General features: G+C 45.0%; 1 protein-coding gene and 1 long non-coding RNA gene across 2 annotated transcripts in view; one reads left to right on the top strand and one right to left on the bottom strand.

Moving 5' to 3' along the window:
- Positions 1 to 21103, top strand: part of LOC309507629 (uncharacterized protein) — a 161192-nt gene that overhangs the window by 74087 nt on the left and 66002 nt on the right. The window contains exon 2 of the mRNA XM_082181946.1: positions 7731 to 7817. Coding sequence (XP_082038072.1) covers positions 7775 to 7817 — 43 coding nt within the window. The 5' untranslated portion in view covers positions 7731 to 7774. The remainder of the gene's footprint in view (positions 1 to 7730; positions 7818 to 21103) is intronic.
- Positions 5730 to 6439, bottom strand: LOC309508049. Its single transcript, XR_014209359.1, has 2 exons — positions 6300 to 6439; positions 5730 to 6255 (listed from the first exon to the last, which is right to left on the bottom strand). It is a non-coding gene; the product is annotated as an uncharacterized lncRNA (long non-coding RNA).

Here is a 21103-nt window from a genome sequence, read left to right as displayed (position 1 = left end):
CTTGAGACATAACACTAAAGTCCCAAGGGCAGGTGCCCGGGGCTCATATAGTGCCTAATCACAAGGGACTCACAGAGAATCCGGGAAGAGGGGCTAGAATAGCATCATTCCTGTAATATAGAGCTCTGATAAGAGCATATTATATCAAGTGTTCCACACAGCCAGGGCGAACACGGCCTGGACTGATAAATATGGGGGACTTACGCACTGCCCATAGAAGTATACATACGATCAGTGATTGACGCTCTAGCGGTTTCAGCATCCTGAGCCGATAGGATCGGGCGGGCAATACTGAAAATTTTAACCGAGAGCAACCTAGCTTGCAAAGCGGGAACCTCGAGGTTATAGAACCTTATAAATGTAGACGGGGAGGCCCAGCCTGCCGCCATACAGATATCTTGCAAGGCAATCCCACTGGACCAAGCCCACGACGAGGCCATGCCTCTTGTGGAGTGCGCTTTGACACCTATCGGGCATTGCAGGCCCTTGGATGTGTAAGCTAGCGCTATAGCATCAACTACCCATCTGGATAGACTCTGTTTTGACGCAGCTAGTCCCTTAGAACGTCCGCTGAACAAAACGAAGAGCTGCTCCGTCTGTCTGAAAACAGATGAGCGAGACACATAGGCTCTTAACGCCCTGACCGGGCAAAGGAAGCCTGCGTCCCCTTCCTCTTCAGATACCGGCAGGGCCGACAGGGAGATAACCTGTGCCCTAAACGGTGTGTTGAGGGATTTAGGAACATATCCGTGCTTTGGTTTGAGTATGACTCTCGAGTCATTAGGCCCAAACTCCATACACGTCGCGCTCACTGAGAGCGCTTGCAAATCCCCTATGCGCTTCACTGAAGCGAGAGCCAGAAGAAACACTGTTTTGAAAGACAAGAGTTTCAGGTCTATTGACTGTATTGGCTCGAATGGGGCACCTTTCATGGCTTCCAGAACCGTGGAAAGGTCCCAAACGGGAACTGAGGGTGGTCTGGGAGGGTTCAGCCTCTTAGCTCCTCTAAGGAAGCGAATGACCAGATCGTTCCTTCCTAATGACTGGCCAAGCGGTGGTTCAGCGAACGCTGCTATGGCCGCCATATAAACTTTGAGCGTGGATGGGGTTCTGCCCTTATCCAGAAGCTCTTGTATATCGAGCCGTTCGCCTGTGAGAGGAGATCCCTCCTCACCGGTATCGGCCACGGGGCGGTACTCGTCAGCTGCATCAGGACTGGAAACCAGACTTGGTTTGTCCAAAATGGGGCGACGAGTAGCACTGGGCATCCGCTCTCCCTGATTCGCTCTAACACCTGGGGTAGGAGCGTGACAGGGAGAAACGCACAGAGCGGGCAGCGGGGCCAGACGTGAGCCAGCGCATCCCTGCTCTTGGAGAAGAATTCCTGACAATGAGCGTTCTCTTGAGACGCAAATACGTCTATTTCCGCTCTACCAAATGTCCTCCATAGCATTTTGACTGTCTGTGGATGTAAAGACCATTCTCCTGTCGGCAGATTGTTTCTGGACAGTCTGTCTGGTCCCACATTCAGATGGCCGGGCACATGCGCTGCCCTGAGCGAGCGCAGATTGTGCTGAGCCCAGACCAGGAGGCGTTCCGTCAGCCTGTGAAGGATTCTGGATTTGATACCTCCTTGGTGATTTATATAAGCCACCACTGACATGTTGTCCGAACGGACCAAGACGTGGTGTCTTTTTATCTGGGGACAAAAACGCCTCAGCGCGTTGTCGACTGCCATCATTTCCAGGCAGTTTATATGCAGAAGCTTTTCCCGTTCCGACCACTGGCCGAATAACGGTCTGCCCTCGAGCAGCGCTCCCCATCCCGAGGTTGAGGCGTCCGTAGACACCACCTTCACACTCGAGGAAGTCCCCAGGCTTACACCTGACCGGTAAAAGTCGGTCACTGTCCAAGGTTTCAGAGCTGCGACGCATTTCTGATCGACCTTGAGGCGTGCGAGACCGGAGGTCCAAGCTCTGCGCGGCGCGCGCTTTCAACCAATACTGCAGCGGGCGCATGCGAAGCAGACCCAGCTGAAGCACTGAGGATGCTGAAGCCATGAGACCCAGCATCCTTTGAAACTTTTTGAGCGGGACTAAAGCGCCGTGGCGAAAAATCTCTGTCATGCGCTGAATACCTAGTCTGCGCTGCGGCGACAGCTGTGCTGTCATAGACAGCGAGTCCAGATCTGTGCCCAGAAAAGATATTTCTGACTGGGAGACAGTGAACTCTTTGCCCAATTGACTGTGAGACCTAAATTCTCGAGGTGATCGAGTAATATGGTCCTGTGTTCTATGAGCTCCGACTGTGATCGAGCTAGAACCAGCCAATCGTCCAAATAATTCAGCACTCGTATGCCTCGGAGCCTGAGGGGTGCGAGCGCTGCATCCGTGCACATCGTGAATACACGAGGTGCCAGGGATAGGCCAAATGGCTCTAAAAAGGGTCTGAGACCCCCGTCTTTTTTTTTTTTTTTTTTTTTTTTTGGTACCAGAAAATATCTGCTGTACATGCCCCCTTCGCTCTGAGCTTGTGATAGGGGTTCTATAGCCCCTTTGCTCAGTAACTTCGCTATTTCGGCCCGAAGTAGGTGTGCTACTTCCTTTTTCACCGTAGTATCGATTCGCGCCGCTTTGCGTTGCGGGCGTCGACCGAACTGTAGCGAATAGCCTCTTTCTATAATGTCTAGCACCCACTTCGAAACCCCGGGTAGCCTTGCCCATGCGTTTGCACGAATGGCTAGGGTTTGAATGCGAAGCGCGCTCTGGTCGCTCAGCGACAGAGGGGCTTCAGTGTGCTGCAACATAAGCGTCGCGCTTATGACATTTGAGGCAGGGGGCGCGCTGATAACAGCGGGCAGATTGCCCGCGCTCGACTCCTCTGCGGTGGTCAACCGAGAGGGGGAGGGCTGGGCGAGTCCCGTAAGACCTGTCATGTCTATGTGTGAATGTGGGCGCGGGATAGCGGGCACATTTACAACACTGAGAGCATTGTCTGCCTGAGCAGAGCGAATGCATGTTGGTTTCGTTTTACAGAAACCTTGAGACATGCAGAACGTAGTGTTTGTGGGTACTGGGCAGTGGGCACATTTACCACATTTAATGCGCAATCGATCTGGGTCGATTTCATGTGCGCGAGCCCTGTGCGACGGGCTGTGTTTCTGTGTAGGAATGTTACAATAGACTCGTCCACTGCAATATTGACATTTCCAGAGAAATGTGTGAGAATGGAGGTAGTGACGCACGGAAACCATAGAAACGGTGCTTGGGTGCAGGCGAGCGGGTTGTACAACGCGCTCGTTGGCCGCAAAATTACACATCTGCAGTCGCCTTTTTTTTCTTTTTTTTTTTGCTAGACCCGGGATCGAACACGGGTCTATCGCGTGAAGACCTGAGAATCTGCCACTGGGCCACAGGGGAAGACACAAAGGCTTTTATATAGCGCGAGTATTATCAGAGAAACCTGTGTTTCTGTGTAGGAATGAGCACTGGGCAGGCAGTGGGCATTTTGTCTACACTCATAACACCATCGGCCGTGGCCGGAACACCAGAGAATACACTCTATGGGATTTATCTGGGTAGCCGTAAAGCGGCGTTTGTGTGCAGGCAAGCGGGCTGTGTCGCCGACTTGTTTACTGCAGAATACACTGGAACAGTCGCATTTACTGGAACTGAACGAGCGAGAAGTTGCCATAGAAACAGAGAGCGTCAACATGCTGGCTTTTGTTTGCAGGCGTGCGTGCCTTACAACAGGCTCGCTCACTGCAGTATGACATTTCCAGTCGCCCGAACTTCAGAGGGGAATGAGAAATAGAATTCGGCCCGGCCGCAGCGGGACATTAACACTCTTTTCTCCTTTCGCCAGTGGCGCACGGGAACCATAGAAACGGTGTTTTGGGTGCAGGCGAGCGGGTTGTACAACGCGCTCGTTGGCTGCAAAATGCACATCTGCAGTCGCCTTTCAGGGAACTGACAGAGCGAAGCATTGGAGGCATAATTAATCTGCCGTTAGACCGAGATTCGAACACCGGTCTCTCGTGTGAAAAAACAAAGATTCCGCTACTGAGCCACAGGGGGGAACACAAAGTCTTTCAGATGTACGAGCATATAAGAGCGTCAACATGTTTTCTTCGGCGTTGCAATATTTATATTTCCAGTCGCCTGATCAGGGAACTGAGAAATGTGTGAGAAGATTCATGTCAGTCCAGCCTCGGCGGGACTAAAACACAATTTTCTCCTTTCGCTGGTGATTGACGCGTGAATGGGGCACAGAGGCAGGGTAGCTTTCTTGTACGTAAAGAAAAACTAACTCCGACCGTCCGCTTCCAGCCTCCCCTGTGAACGGCGCATTTTGCGCGGCTCGAACAGAGGGAGAGAGAAAGCTAGCCCCGTGACCGTCCGCTCCTGACATCCCCTGTGAACGGCGCGGTTTGCGCGGCTCGAACAGAGGGAGAGCAGGTATCATCCTCCAAGCAGGCAAGGCAAGCGGGCGCACCGGCGAGCTTTGCGGGTTGGGGGGGGAAAGGGGCGTCTTGAAAAAGACGCCCGGCTCTTTTAGTGCAATGAGAGTGTGTGTCGCGGCGGCGAACACACACACATACACAAAACACAGTAACAGAGAAAAGGATATGTACGCCGGAAAGCGTCAGCAGGAACGGCGACTGAAGGCGGCGAGTTGTCGACCGGCAGCTTCAGATGCAGATAAATCCCGCTGGGTGCTTGAGTCAGACGGCGCGGCTTCCTCTCAGGATCCAGCGATGCGTGAGCCCGCTGAAGAGTTGAAAAACTGACCAAACCAGCCTCTCTGGGCCGTATTTATAGCCCTAGCCCCACCCGCTTTCGGCGGGACATGACGTAATGGGCGCGAAGCACCCTCATTGGTCCTGACGTCATGAGGGGCCTCTGTCGATAGGCTGGTGCAGTTGCCGCAGAGCAGCCTATGGGCGCGCGAGCTGTCTCGCCCATGTCTGCATGCTGCTGCAATGCGTTTTACATTATTGCAAAATTAAGGATAATTTTTGGCTTCAATATCTCGAGGAAAAGAGGTTTTCCCCTAGCGTAAGATACTTACGCAAGTACGAGAGAACCTCTCGTAAGAGAACTACACCGACCTTTGCTTTTGCATGGATGGCTGATTATTACCATGTTCTGTGAGGGTATCATTATAGCAAAACTGAGCACCTGTGACGGTGCAATTTGTAGGTGTAAAGTCACAGATAAAAAAAAAAAATTGATAGTAGTTTCAAACTTTTTTTCTCTTTCTCTCTCATAAACAACACAGCAGTTACAGGTTTTCAAATTCTTCATTGGAGGTGAGACTTATACGTTATATGTAGAGCCAATTCGCAGGTCAGAGTTCACTAGACTTGAATATTATTTTCTCTGTTTTTTATTTGACTTCAGAGTCGAAAGTGGGCTTAAAGGGTACATAGGCTTAATGGATATCCTTACCCCTATATAAAACATTCCTTTTTTGATTTGTAGTCTGAAATAATAAATAGTGCAATATAAATAAATGCAATGTAGTGTTTTCAAATATATACATTTTTCTATACACATTGATGCTGAAATATCTGAATAAATACACGATACCAGCAGTGCTCGTGCTCTCATATCTCCTACAGCTTGTGACACACAATCCCACCTCACTCTTTTCATTTGCTCCGGATTAATTTTAATGCCATTACAGGGCTTGAATTTTGGCATGGGATTGTGTGTACATGTAACGCGTTGTCTTTTTATTTTCTTGTTAAATTTGCAGATGGTTTTGGGAGTTTAAATGTTTTGAGCGGAGTGAAGATTGGCACATTCATGTATATTGTATATAAATGAAGACTTTTTCAATTTTGTTCTAAGTTGTAGGCTACAGTTTGCAAAAAGATAGTTTTAATTAAAATGTTTGTGCAGTTTTATTTATTGAAATATTTTCATGTTTGAAATATTAAATGTAAATTACTGTTCCTGAATACATTTTGCTAACGCTGTTTTTGATGACTTATTTGAGGTTGATAATTAAACAATGAATCAACAAAAACATGGATTGTGTGCTGATTTATTTATTTAATACAAACTGATTGATTTACTTATTAATGATAGTTTCTGTAAATTCAATTTATTGTAATAATATATTCATAGGATTTTTAAGTGTTTGAACAATAAACAATGTAGAATATGTTGTTTGTAGACCTATAATTTGTGTACAGGCATATCAGGATGTGTAGACGTTAGGAGAACCTTCCGGGAACGTTCCGAGAACCTTCCGGGAACGTTCCGAGAACCTTCCGGGAACGTTCCGAGAACCTTCCGGGAACGTTCCGGGAACGTTCCCCTAACCTATAGGGAACGTTCTATTAACGTAAAGAAAACTTTCCTGGCTAACCAATAGGGAACGTTCTTGGGAACATTCCGGGAACGTTCCCAGAACGTAAAATTGTTAGCTGGGCAGTTAATCACTTAATGAGCTCATTAACTTTAACACTCTTGAGCGATAATTTAACACTCATATTTTAACACTGACTCTGGAGCCATATAAACTCCCAGGAGAGTTAATTTAACACTGGACTTTTTGCTGTGTACTCTCGCATACATTTCAGGCGAGGCAAGGCGCATCTCAAACAAGCCTAATATCGTGCGATATATCGCCCAGCCCGCCATACTTACCCTGTAACTACATGAAACAAGAGTATATTTTCCCAGCATTAAAAAAAAAAAAAAAAAAAAAGTTGCAATAGTTTTACTTGCCTTGAAACTTATATGTATCAAGTAATTTAAAAAAAAGCCTTTATGTATTTTTTATACACTATTATAAGTGCAGTGTATGTTGTACTCACTAAATTGCTCCCAAAAGTAAGATTTTAAAATACTTAGTCTAAATAATTTGCCTAAATAATTTGTTATTTTCCTGGTTGTTACCCCTTTATTCACAAAACTTTACATATTATTCCCCTATACTTACACGTACGTATAGGTACACTGTAATTACCAAAAGTTACACTGTAATTTTGTTTTAATTACGCAGTATTTTCCTGGTTGTTACACCTTTATTCCCAAGACTTTACATATTGTTCCCCTATACTTACACGCAAGTACCTATAGGTAAACTGTAATTACCGAAAGTTATACTGTACTTTCATTTTAATTACGCAGTACTTTCTGGGCTGTAATTTAAAGCATTACCAAAACATGTTCTATCATAGTAGCTCAAAATGTATCCGAAATTACTACTCTGCTTTGCTCTTTGCAAATTTTTTTTTTGTTCTTCCTCCTCCTTGTACCCCTATTTTTACAGTACTGTACCCTGCATCTCACATTAGAGTGCAGAATGTGTTTTGAGAATGATAATTTGTTTAGAGTTTTGCTGAAAAGTCTAAGTGAGATCTGCAAATTGTGTTTTACCATGTGAAATGGTATTGACATGGTATTGACAACAGACTGCACAATTAGCTAAAGGAGTTCAGGCAACTGAGAACTTTGTTCAGCCAATGGGTTTTAGTGTTTTAGCAATTGAGAAAAACTGTAACATTATTTCATTTAAATGAGACTGATTAGAGAATATTATTATGAAATAGTTACAAATATGGATGAAAAGGTATATTCCTGATTTGTCAGTTGCTTTAGATAAAAATGTCACTAAATGAATAAATGTAGCCTATGTTAACGATTATAAATATTTAATTCAAACTTAATTTGCTCATTTAATTAAACTGAAGTTATTTTCTATTTTCTCTCTAGATTCATTCCTCCGTCTTCATCTGTCTCTAGTCTTCTGTCCGAATATGATCATGTTCTTTGCTTTTGTCTTCTGGGGAGTTTCTGAAGGTGAGTGTTTCTGCACACAAACTCCACATTTTAGTTTCTGCAAAATCCTGCATTGAAAACTGAATCAACATACACCAATGCTCATTTTTATATATATATATCCTAATCATGTGTTAACAACATGCATTCATTATTTCAATGAGCTCATTGTTTCTGCTTTAAATTCATATATTGTTTAAACTAATAAATTGTTAGCTAACTGTGTGATTTGTATACATTTCTGAAATACATAACTTAGACATTCACGTCTGATAACTGTTAAAGTGTGGTATTTTTCATATAAAACAGGAGTCCATATTCTTTGCACTGGCCCAACGGGGTCAGTATTTATTGAATAGTCTGCAAACACAGTTGCTGCGTTCCAGTCCACTTTTAGACACGCACTTGCAAACTTCCCTAAGCACTTCCCCTTGGGGGAATCCCTGCCGCCATTTTGAAGTGCGTTCCACTTCGTGAAGTGGACGAGGGAAGTTTATATGGACAGACCCTCGTTCCCTGGATTTTGACAGAGGGAGCGAGTCTGCTTCAAATGTACACTTCAGGCACCTATATGTCCCACAATGCAGTACGATTGTGACGTCACCACATATCTCGTCTAATCACCACCACACAGACAACTCTATGATATATTAATGATTTTTTTTTTTTTTTTTTAACAACCCAAACACACCTATAAACATTTGGATGCTGCATTAAACAAATTAATAAAGGGAAAACATTTTTAATAATAAATAAACTCCACAGCTGATTCCAAGTGATCAAGGGCTTAGGACGTTCCAGTTCAGCCCATTGCAGTTTCCGCCAGTAGTGGGCACTCGCAATGACGTACATCCGAGTGAACGAGACGAAGGGAAGTTAGCGAGTGAAGGGCATGCCAATTTTGGACTGGTGCTGCGGTCCACCACATTGCAAGCAGACTCGCTCCCTCGGTCAAAATCGAGGGAACGAGGGTCTGTCCATATAAACTTCCCTCGTCCACTTCACGAAGTGGAACGCACTTCAAAATGGCGGCAGGGATTCCCCCAAGGGGAAGTGCTTAGGCAAGTTCACAAGTGTCTAAAAGTGGACTGGAACGCAGCATCGAACGCAGCACCAGTCAAACCCGAGACTCACTTCCTCGCTTACTCCCTGGCTCACTGCCTAGAATTGCCCTTGTTCGCCCCCTAGTGGCAGGTATAGCCTGAACAAGCATTATAATAATTACATATTGTTACATCCTTTCTCTTTTAGAAAGTTTTCTTTTCCCTGCAACACATTTGCAAACATTAAATGCAAATAGGAATGAACTTCCAAATGTACAAAAAGCTTTTTTTTAAATGCCATTACCCAAACTAACAAAATGGCTTTAACATCTCAAAACACTTTCCTTTTTTTTATCCCTGGATGATCGGTTGTAGTACGCACATTGACGCTGTTGGTTGTTGAACAGTGCCTGCTCTGCTTGGACCACTTTAGGCTGGAGAAGGCTGTTTTTCGCCGGTAACAGAGACCTCGTTCGACGGTTCAGCAGTCTTTGAGCTGGGCTGCTCTCCAGTCCTTGTGACGGTGTGTTACGATGGTCCAAGAATGCGAGATAGGGGTCTTGTCCAGAAGCTTTGGCTTTGTGTAACAGTCTCTTTGCAGACTCTGCCTTGCCGTTACTCTGTGGGTAACCTGGCGATGAGGTTTTGTGGTCAAATTCCCACAGATGGCTGAATCTTTGGAACTCTTGAGATGAATATTGAAGTCCGTTGTCTGAGACTACTGTGTTGGGAATGCCGTATCTAGCTAAATGTGCTTTTAGCTTCTTTATCACTGTAGTAGCTTTTGTGTCTGGCAAAAAGTCTATTTTCCAAAAATTGGAATAGTAGTCGATAGTTACATGGTAGTTTTTGTTTTCAAAGTGAAATAGGTCAACGCCTACTTTGGCCCATGGCCTGCTTGGCACATTGTGTGGGTTGAGCGTTTCTCTGTGCTGTTTGTCATCCACAGACCTGCAGATATCACAGCGAGCTACAGTATGTGTGTCTTTATGTGGTCGTTCATGCCAATCCAGTAGACACATTCTCTGGCCCTTCGAAGACATCCTTCTGCCCCGAGATGTGAGGAGTGCAGGCGGCGGGTGATGTCTTTCTGCAGTGATAATGGAATAACAGCACGTTCACCTCGAAACGCAATGCCGTCCTGATAACTTAATTCCTCCTGGAATGAGAAGTATGGTTTGATTTCCTGAAGTACGGCCCTTTTGTCCGATGGCCAACCCTGCTTCATCAGTCGGATCACAGTTTGTAGAGTTTTGTCATCTTTTGTAGCTGTCCTGATCTGGCTTAGACTGTCACCTGAAATGGGTAAGTGTTGCACCATATTAACCGTCTCTATTTCAGCTTCTACAGAGCTCAGAGATGGGCATTCTGGGAGATATGCTCTGCTTAAGGTGTCTGCCAGTAACATGTCTTTGCCAGGAACATACACTACAGTCGTATTTCTGAATGTGTAGCATCATTCTTTGAAGTCTCTTGGGCGCACTTAAAAAAGGTTTCCTCATTATGGACTCTAACGGCTTATGGTCAGATTGGACAGTAACTTTGCGACCATTCGTGTACTGATGAAACTTCTCTACACTGAACACCATAGCTAGAAACTCTTTCTCAATCTGGGCATAACCACGCTCAGTCTGTGTGAGTGCTCTGCTTGCATAGGCGATGGGCTTACCCTTTTGCATGAGTGCTGCTCCCAGACCTATGTCCGATGCATCACATTGCACTACGAGGTCCTCCTCTGGGCAGTAGTACTTCAGAACAGGAGCATCTGCAATAGTCTTTTTTAGTTTCACAAAAGCATTCTCATGCTGCTCCGACCAGTCCAAGTCTGTGTCTTTTTGTGTCAACTGCCGCAACACTTCACACTGGTCTGAAAGGTGTGGGCAAAACTTAGCCAAGTAGTTTATCATACCTAACAGTCTCTGTACGGCTTTCAAATCTGTAGGTCTCGGCATGTGTTCAATAGCACGAACCTTGTCTGGATCCACTTTCAGTCCATTTGCTGTCAGGCGGTGCCCAATGTATGTACATTCCCTCTTCCTCAGCTTGAACTTGTCTCGGTTCAGTTTAATGTTCTTTTGCCTGCACCGCTCCAGGAACAGTTACATCATGGTCTCCTTCTGCCGCTTCTTGCGTCTCTCCCTGACCTGTAATGAGCACATCGTCCACAATAATGTATAGGCCCGGTAACCCGTCCAGTGCTTGGGTCAGTTTTCGCTGGAAAACTTCCAGTGCCGGACTTATTCCCATGGGCATCCTTAGCCATCTGAAACGGCCAAATGGGGTGGCGAACGTAGTCAGATAGCTGGATTTCTCTTCGAGCTTTACATGCCAAAACCCGCTTTTGACGTCACACACTGTGAACACTTTAGCTTTAGACATATCTGGGAGTACATCCTCAATGGTTTGTAGTGGGAAGTGACTGCGCTTGAGTGCCTTGTTGAGGGGCTTTGGATCAATGCATACTCTAGGTTTACCGTTTTGCTTTTGCACCACCACCATGCTACTGATCCAGTCCGTGCTACAGTCTACTGGTGTGATAATACCTCTGTGCTACCATCTGAACACTACCATGTGTTCAATACCATCTGAACACATCTGCAAAGTCTGTCTTTATTTGTTCCATTGTCCATTGTCCTTTTGTGTCTCTCTCTGTTGTCACAATACTGTCAATAGCCATAATGTTTTCATAGTGTACTTTAATGAGTTTCATAGCCTCACTGGCTCTCTTACCAATCAGTGGTACCGTACAACCTTTGTCCACAACCTGGAACATAATTTGTATCCTCAAGCTTAGCATCTGTGTTCAGCATGTTAATAGGCAAAACATTACATGTAGCTCCACAATCGATCTGAAATTTTATAATATCTTTCCCTAGGAGCATGCCTGCAAACAACTGGGAGTCATTACCTTTGTTAGAGTCAACAGCATTCACATTTTCACTTTCTGCTACATCTCTAACACACAGTATGTCCTCATATTCACTTTCACATTCAGTAACCTTATGCACAGATTTCTTCTTCTTTGGTTCAATCCGGGCTTTACACTTAACCGCAAAGTGGTTTTCCTTACCACACTTTTTGCATTTCTTTCCAAATGCTGGACATTTGCTGTTTGCTCCTTGCATGTGTCTTGCCGCAAAACTTGCAATCCACGGTGCTTTCTTTCTGCTGTAGGCGCGAAGCCTTGCACTGCGTGAACTTCTTCCACTGTGGTGCCCCGCTATGGCCTTGCAGTTTTCCCGCGACCACTCAGCAGCTCTGCAAAGTTGAATGCAAGTGTCCAATGTCATGTTTTTCTCCCGTAACAGTCTCTCTCGCATGTTGCTGCTGTTAATCCCACATACGATCCTGTCACGAATGAGTGAGTCTCTTAATGTCCCAAAGTTGCATGTTTTTGCTAGCAACTTGAGTTCCGTAACATAGCCATCTATGGATTCACTGGTACCTTGATTTCTTGTGAAGAATTTGTACCGCTCCACTGTCTCGTTCACTGTAGGACTGCAGTAGTTATCAAACTTTTCAACGACGTCCTTAATCTTCCAGTCTGACTTCGCTGTGTCTCCCATTAACGTATCCAGTAGCTCTCTGCCACTCTCACCGACCAGATAACTGAAGAGCCTGACCTTTTTCTTCTCGTCATCCTCGGCAACAGTTAATCCAATGTACAGTTCAAACTCAAACTTTTAGACAGGTTACTGGAGTCCAGACACAACGTCTGTGGAGGTCTAAGTCCGTCCATGCCGTTAGCGTTAGCTTGTTTACTTTGATGCTAATCCACGCTACACGTTAGCACTTTACCGTCTTCGGACTTCGCCGGTGCCTCCGCAGCAAACCACTAAAAACTTCGGCATAAATCCACCTCCGCTGCCACCATGTTAAAGTGTGGTATTTTTCATATAAAACAGGAGTCCATATTCTTTGCACTGGCCCAACGGGGTCAGTATTTATTGAATAGTCTGCAAACACAGTGTCAAACCCGAGACTCACTTCCTCGCTTACTCCCTGGCTCACTGCCTAGAATTGCCCTTGTTCGCCCCCTAGTGGCAGGTATAGCCTGAACAAGCATTATAATAATGATATATTGTTACAATAACAGTCACTCTAATATTGTAATGTAGACAAGCATTTTCTGAAAAGCTGCTTTGAAACTACATGTATTGTGAAAGCGCTATACAAATAAATGTGAATTGAATTGTTTCGAACGATTATAATCAACATCTCAAAATGACACTACACCATATTCGTTTTTTTTAATTGCACACTAAAAGTGGAACTTGAGACTCACTCAGTGAAAGCATTCACTTGTGTACCGAATCTTCCGATCAAGTCTGCAAAACTGCAAGCACATTTTCTGCTTTACAATCAGTTTGCAATTGAAAAACAAACTTTTAGCAAAACTCTAAACACAGTTCTCTACATTACACACATCACTCAAAACTAACAGCTCGTGTTTCATTTAGAAAACACTGACATTTAAATGACATTCATTTACAATTTACCTACACCCAATAATCATGTGTGGAAACACTTGTAAATAAATTGATCACTTAGGAATCAAAACCTTTTTTTGAGAAACAAATATATTTTTCACCCTTGCATTTCGGTTTATTTTGTAAACGGTAAGTCGTCACCTTTATTTCTATAGTGCTTTATCCAATACAGATTGTTTCAAAGCAACTTCACAATAGTAACAAATTTAAATTCTGCTGAAAAGCAGCTCTAACAAGCCAATAGTGTCATTATTCAGCTCAAGTCTCTTCAGTGTTGATGCAGTTCAGTTCAATAACTGTAAAATTCATCAATTGTGCAAACATACTGTATCAGGAGCCAATGCAGAGAGGCCATATGGCCAAACTACTAGAAAAATAATAATTCAGCATTAAGAGAACAGACTTCGCCACTCTGACGCCACACAGAGAATGAATAAAAGTAACTCTAATTTAAGGCACACAGGTTTGTTGCACTAGTGAGAAACAGAGACATGAATGCCATACAGAAAGGTTTTTTATTAATTCCAATCACATTAAAATAGACAGTGAGTGTATGAAAGCCTCCAAAGTCTGACCATAAAATGTTGTTCACAAAAATAAAAAGGAATCGCAGTTAATCAACAATAATAAATCAATACACAAAAACAACAAAACAATGAAATAAACACTCTAAATACAAAAGATAAGGCCTCACAGCACACACTGTTCAGCTCACCAACAACAGACAGAAGATCTCTACATGAAGCCCTCAGCACCTAACAACACACACACACACACACACACACACACACTTAACAAAAATAATAAAATTACTCAAGAATCCCCAAGTCTGCTAGCCTGGTAATACCAAACTCTGCTACTTCGCTTTGCTTCGTAGACAGAGTATGGAATGGCATAATAGAGATTGTCTGAAGTTTAAAATCATTGGTTACCCGTAAGCCAATCACATAACGTTTGGTTATGGCGTGTGTTATGCGCATGCTCAGCCGCATCTAACTTCCACTGTAAACACATGTATGATGCGAAAACAAAAACCATCGAGCGAAATACCGGAGTGAACATGGCTGTGAACGACTTTTGCAGAATATGTGAAGTAAATCTATGCATCCACGGTACAATCAGCGTCTACGTCACGGCTCTCAGCCCGCCCTCTGTTCGTTGATTGGCCCGGCTGTTTTCAGGCCGGAGGAAAACGGAAAGCTATGGGCTGTCTCAGACTGAGTACAGAAGTGAAATGAAATTGAGCGGAAGTACGAAGTCTGACGTAGTCAGGCTACAAGTCTGCACAAGCAGCACAGTAATACATTAACTTGAACAAAAAAATATCCAAGCAAATGAAAGAAACAAAAATAATGCTAATAATATTATTATACAAACAACCAATACAATCTTATAACTGACAGACTTGGGAATAAGAAGTTATATATCCAACTCATGGATAGTATCAAAACATGAAAAACAACAACAATAAATATCATACTGTCAAAACCATATAAATCCAATCATAAGCACAATCCTAATAAATAAAATAACGAAATCAAGGCCCAATCTTCCTCTGAGCAATGCTCGGCAGTGATCGAATAACACAAATGAAAACTTGTGATAAGACAAAATAAATGTGAACAAACAAACATAAGTCAGCAATTCCTCAAACACACTCGATAACGAAACAGGGCAGAGATCCCAAACACCTTAAGGAGAAACTAAATTATTAAAAGACAGAACGAATGTTATCCCCCCCAACAAGAAACGTCTTACCCAATGATGAACTCAGTCAATCGCTCTGAACAGTAACACGTCTGTAATTGTTTAAAGCCCCACATTGACTGGGTTGCATATGCGTGAAACATGCTGAAATCACATCCACCTTCTAGATTAATGACTGGTAAGTTATAGGTATCGTGTTTGGAGTAAAGGCTTACCAGAGGAAATCGACATTTCACAAACACAAAACCGGCGTAGAGCCTCAAATCCCTCGCAGGATAGTAGCGGAAGGAGAACGCTGTGCTGATCGGAAGTGACGCGTCTCGACAGGAACGAAAACAGGCTCTTTATAGGCATTATAGGCTCTTTCAATTAACCCAGATTATATCAAATCTAAACATGTGAGCAGAGCATACAGTCACAATACTCTATATACAGTGTATTTGTGCATAAACGTGTGTGTGACAGACTCCTGTAACTACACACTGAACAAGCAAAAGATTTACATTTCGTGAGAATTATAAGGCTCTATCTCCACTTTTGGTCGAAATTGAGTTTTTGACATAATCTGATCCATTAGGTGTTTATTAATGCCTGTGTGGTGTTATTTTTGTAAAAAAATATATTTTGTTAGTGTTATTAATGAAATAAAAAGGTTCTCTTACGAGAGGTTCTCTCGTACTGCATAAATAGCTTTACGCTAGGGGAAAAACTCTTTTCCACGAGATACTGAAGCCAAAAAATTATCCTTAATTTTGAAATACTGTAAAACGCGTTGCAGCAGCATGCAGACATGGGCGAGACGGCTCGCGCGCCCATTGGCTGCTCTGCGGCATCTGCACCAGCCTATCGAGAGAGGCCCCTCATGACGTCAGGACCAATGAGGGCGCTTTGCGCCCACTACGTCATGTCCCGCCGAAACGGGTGGGGGCTTGGGCTATAAATACGGCCCCGAAAGGCTGGTCCACTGATTTTTCATCTCTTCAGCGAAGCTCACGCATCGCTGGATCCCGAGAGGAAGAAGCCGCGCCGTCTGATAAAAGCCTTCTGCGGGACGAGCCTCTGCATCTGAAGCTGCTGGTCGACAACTCGCCGCCTTCAGTCGTCGTTCCTGCTCACGCTTTCCGGCGTACATATCCTTTTCTCTGCTGTGTGTGTTCGCCGCCGCGACACACACTTTTCCATCTAAAAGAGCCGAGCGTCTTTCTCAAGATGCCTCGTACATCCTGTGGCTCATGCCGAGCTCCACTCAGCGACGGGGACCACCATGTCATCTGTGTTTCCTGCCTGGGTGAGGATCATGCAGCTCTCGCGCTCGCTGAAGGTGGCTGCCCTCACTGCGAGTTAATGCCTATGGTGACTCTGCGGACTCGCCTGGCATTTTTCTCTGAGACTGCACCTTCGCCCGCTGCATTGCCGCGCCGTAAAAAGCGCCGCGCTCAGCGGGTCCCGGAACCTCCTCCATCCCACGAAAAAGCTCGCCGGTGCGCCCGCCAGCTTTGCGGCCTGCTTCACCCGAGTCTCTCACTGCCGGTCAGCGGCCGCGGTCTGCCGCCGCTTCCGCCATAGGAGACTACGAGGAAGCTGTATGTGTGGAGGACGACAGTTGCTCTCTCCTAGCGTCAGGCAGTGAGGACTGGTCGAGCTCTGCAGATCTCGCACCTTCTTCTCACCGGCCCTCTGGGAAAAGAGCCAGCATTGAAGCGGAGCTCATGCGTCTGCTCGAGCAGGCCGTCGAGAGCCTCGGCCTTGAGTGGTCGACGCCCCAGCAGCCTGCACACAACCGTCTGGACGGCTGTTTTCTGCAAGGGGACCGTACTTCGCAGCCTTCAAGACCAGCGCCCTTTCTTCCTGAGCTTCATGAAGAAGTAGCTAAGTCTTGGAGCGCCCCCTTTTCAGCCAGAGTGCGTACTCCCGTGTCTGCAGCATTCTCCGTAGTTGACGGTGCTAAAGATAAAGGGTACCACTCTCTCCCCCCCGTGGAGGAAGCTGTAGCCGCCCATCTTTGCCCGCCCTCCGCTGGATGGCGTGCTAAGACGGCGCTACCATCGAAAGCTTGCCGCACTACGTCAGCCTTGCACGGTCGCGCTTACACCGCCGCCGGGCAGGCTGTCTCTGCGCTTCACTCCATGGCCATACTCCAGATTTTCCAGGCCAACCTTCTCCGTAAAATGGACGAGGAAGGACCGGAAGCTGTGAGCCTGCTGGATCTGAGGAGCGTGACGGATCTCGCCCTTCGCGCCACTAAATCTGCTGCACAGGCCATAGGGCGGAACATGGCCTCTCTCACCGTGGCTGAGAGACACCTCTGGCTCACGCTCTCTGAGATGTCGGACTCGGAGCGCTCCGCGTTCCTCGACGCCCCCGTCTCTCCCGCTGGCCTCTTCGGATCTTCTGTCAAAGATTTCGCAGACAGATTCGCTGAGGTACAGAAGACATCGCAAGCCATGAGACATTTCCTGCCCAAGCGCTCAAGCTCCGCAGCAGGTCGCTCTAAACAGCCATCTGTTCGCAGCTCCCAGCCGCAATCCCCAGCTGCCGCCGCTCCACAGCGCCGTCAGACCCGGGGGCCCCGGCCGAAGATTGAGGTAAAGCCCAAGGCCTCTAAGTCTTCCTAGCCAGTCTAGGGAAACGACGGTGTTCAAGTCCCGCCGCGGCCGGACTTCCACCGAAAATTTCCGCTCGTTCAGTTCCAGTAATTGCGACTGTTCCAGCGTATTCTGCAGTAAACAAGTCGGCAACACAGCCCGCTTGCCTGCACACAAACGCCGTTTTTACGGTGTTATGAGTGTAGTAAAAATGCCCACTGCCCAGTGCCCATTCCTACACACAAACACGGCCCGCACAAATAAAATCGACTCATGTCGATTGTGCACCAAATGTAGAGATTGTGCCCACGTCCCAGTGCCCGCAAACACTACACACTGCATGTCTCACGGTTTCTGTAAAAACGAAACCAACGCACATACAGTCTGCACAAACAGACGGTGTTTTCAGCGTTATGAATGGGCCCGCTGTCCCGCGCCCTCATTCGCTCACAGACATAATAAACCCCACGGGGTTCGCCCCGCTCGCTCTCTCTCAGCACACCGCTGTAGGAGTGATCAGCCACTGTGATCAGCGCGCCCCCAGTCTCACACGCTGCAAGCGCGGCGTTCATGTTACAGCACACCGATGCTCTCCGCTCGCCACTAGGTCGCGACCAGAACCCAGATTTCATTCTACCCCTAGCCACTCACGCGAACGCTTGGGCAGAGCTTCCCGGGGTATCAGAGTGGGTGCTGAACACTATAAAAAGAGGCTATTCGCTACAATTCGTTCGACGCCCGCAACGCCAAGCGGCGAGAATCGAAACTACGGTGGAAAAGGAAGTAGCACACCTACTTCGAGCCGAAATAGCGAAGTTACTGAGCAAAGGGGGGGCATGTACAGCAGATATTTTCTGGTACCCAAAAAAGACGGGGGTCTCAGACCCATTCTAGATCTAAGACGACTAAACAAAGCACTTCTGAAACGACGGTTCAGAATGCTCACGACCAGGAAAATCCTCTCGCAAATTCGCCAGGGAGACTGGTTCATGTCGATAGATCTGAAAGACGCTTATTTTCAAATACAAATAGCGTCACGTCACAGGCGATTTTTGAGATTCGCCTTCGAGGGCCAGGCATATCAATACACAGTCCTGCCGTTTGGCCTATCCCTGGCGCCTCGTACATTCACGTTGTGCATGGATGCAGCGCTTCAAGCTGCGAGGCATACGAGTGCTGAATTATTTGGACGATTGGCTGGTTCTAGCTCGATCACAGTCAGAGCTCATAGAACACAGGACCATATTACTCGATCACCTCGAGAATTTAGGTCTCAGAGTCAATTGGGTGAAGAGTTCGCTGTCTCCCAGTCAGAAAATATATTTTCTGGGTACAGAACTGGACTCGCTGTCTATGACAGCACAACTGTCGCTAGGGCTGGGCGATTTAAATTGTGATATTGTTATGCGCATCTCATCAGTAAAGCCGGTTCCTTGATTAGTAGTAAATAGCCATCACCTGCTTTCAGATGGAGCGGCATTTACTACAAAGAGCCGTAGTTAACTGAGAAGCTGAGCCATATCGCATCAATATCACGGACGTATCACCAGCGATAATTATTGCGATATGGCTCAGCTTGTCAGTTAAAGGCACAATATGTTTTTTTTTTTTGTTTAAAAATATAAAAAATCACTATATCTATGTTATATATTTTTTAAAGTTGTGTATTTACATTATCCCGACAGTTCCAATTAACTTCTAAATCCAGAGAAATTAATATTTTAATTCGAAGACACGGACCGTGTCTTTATTTCCGTTTTGTCGCCGTCAATGGCGTCATATCCGTGTTGTCTCTGGTTTCCGCTCGTGCTGCCATGGCAACCAGAGCTATGAACCAGAGCCCTCTGATAGTAACCAAACTGACGCGGACAACTGTGTAGTTCGCAATGTCTATTTGCACGCTGTTGTTGTTTCGTTCAAACATTATGGACCATGGCAAGCAGACTTTGGATAAAAAAGGAGAACTAAACCGAGAATCAATATCAGCGCGGTGTTTTCGAGATGTCGAGAGCTCCCATGGACACTATATAAACGAGAGCTCCACGTCCGAGACTTCGACAACTTACTCCTACATGTACTTTATTAAACAGGTGAGCACATTTACATAAAACTAATCAAGGTTATATAGTTCAACAATGATAAAATGTTAGAATATGATCTGTATGTTATTCTAATGTTGATCTAGCTAGCTTACTGCTAGTCTCATACAGACAAACTAACGTTAACACATACATTTCAACACATTCAAATGCAGTTTAGTGTGATAGTGTAATGTTAGACCGAGTGAAACAGCGCTGCGTTACCTCTCAAGTTTAATTTGTCTAATAAACTGACCTTTGAGTAGTAATTCTGCGTGTAGTTCGGTAGAATGAAATGTCCATATTCCTTTTATATCCGCGGGACTCGCATCGCGTTTGGAGCTGATAGCTGTCTCTTAGCAATCCCGAACTGCTTCATATCACAGTCATGATAAAAGCATCAATGTATTCAGTCATCCATATACATTATTAGATCGGTCGGCTTGACGTTGACGACAAAATCCATAATTCATAGCAAATGTTGCGTCATCAATCTACGCCTTTGTTATTGTAAATAGGTTAGCGACCCCTAGTGGAGAAAAAATCCCATATTGTGCCTTTAACTACGGCTCTTTGTACACAGCAAAAACTCCAGTGCTAAATTAACACTCCTGGGAGTGTATGAGTCCACACTCAAGAGTGTTGAAGTTAATGAGATAATTAAGTGATTAATTTAGTGATGATTGAACATTATTGAAGACACCTGATGTTAACAAGCAGAATCACTGAAGGAGAAAATCTCAAATTGTAAGCCACCGTTATGATGATCAATGGTTGCTTTAGTTGGACTCTTGACCCATATATTATTAACTTTAGATTTTGTTTGTCTGAGGTATCTGAGTTGTAACTGCCAGTTGAACAAAGAAAAAAAAGTGATCTGATGGTGTTGGTTATATTATGACAATCATCATTTGAACTTGATCACTGAACTCATTAAAATTCTTCTTTCTGACTTCGATTTATGTTGTTGGTTACAGCATAACTGTGATTCTGCAAAAATGCCCAGAATTTTTTATATAATATAAAGGATTTCTTAAAAGTTGTTTAAAAAATAAAATCATTCTGTTAGGCACACACAGACGTCAAGATTCAGTCAATGCATCTCAACAATGGTGAGGAGCAGAATATTCAATTAGGAAAAGTAAATTACATAGACAATTCAGATCATGATTTATTCATACCGCAATGCATGATGGGAGCCATTAATGAGTTGTGATTGGTGGCAGTCACTGCAACATGCTTTATTATTGTCACCATTGTTGAGATTCACAGGCTGATTATTGATGTCTGTGTTTTAAATGAATTTATCTGAATGTCTTTCGATCAGAACAATGTTTATTAAATATTTTGAATTATAAGTAAAGTACTGATAATCATAGGCTGAAGAATCACAAAACTGCTGCT

Source organism: Leuciscus leuciscus (genome assembly GCF_965113295.1).
Source record: "Leuciscus leuciscus genome assembly, chromosome: 1".
NCBI classification, from domain to species: domain Eukaryota; kingdom Metazoa; phylum Chordata; class Actinopteri; order Cypriniformes; family Leuciscidae; genus Leuciscus; species Leuciscus leuciscus.
This window is presented reverse-complemented; position numbering and strand designations above follow the sequence as displayed.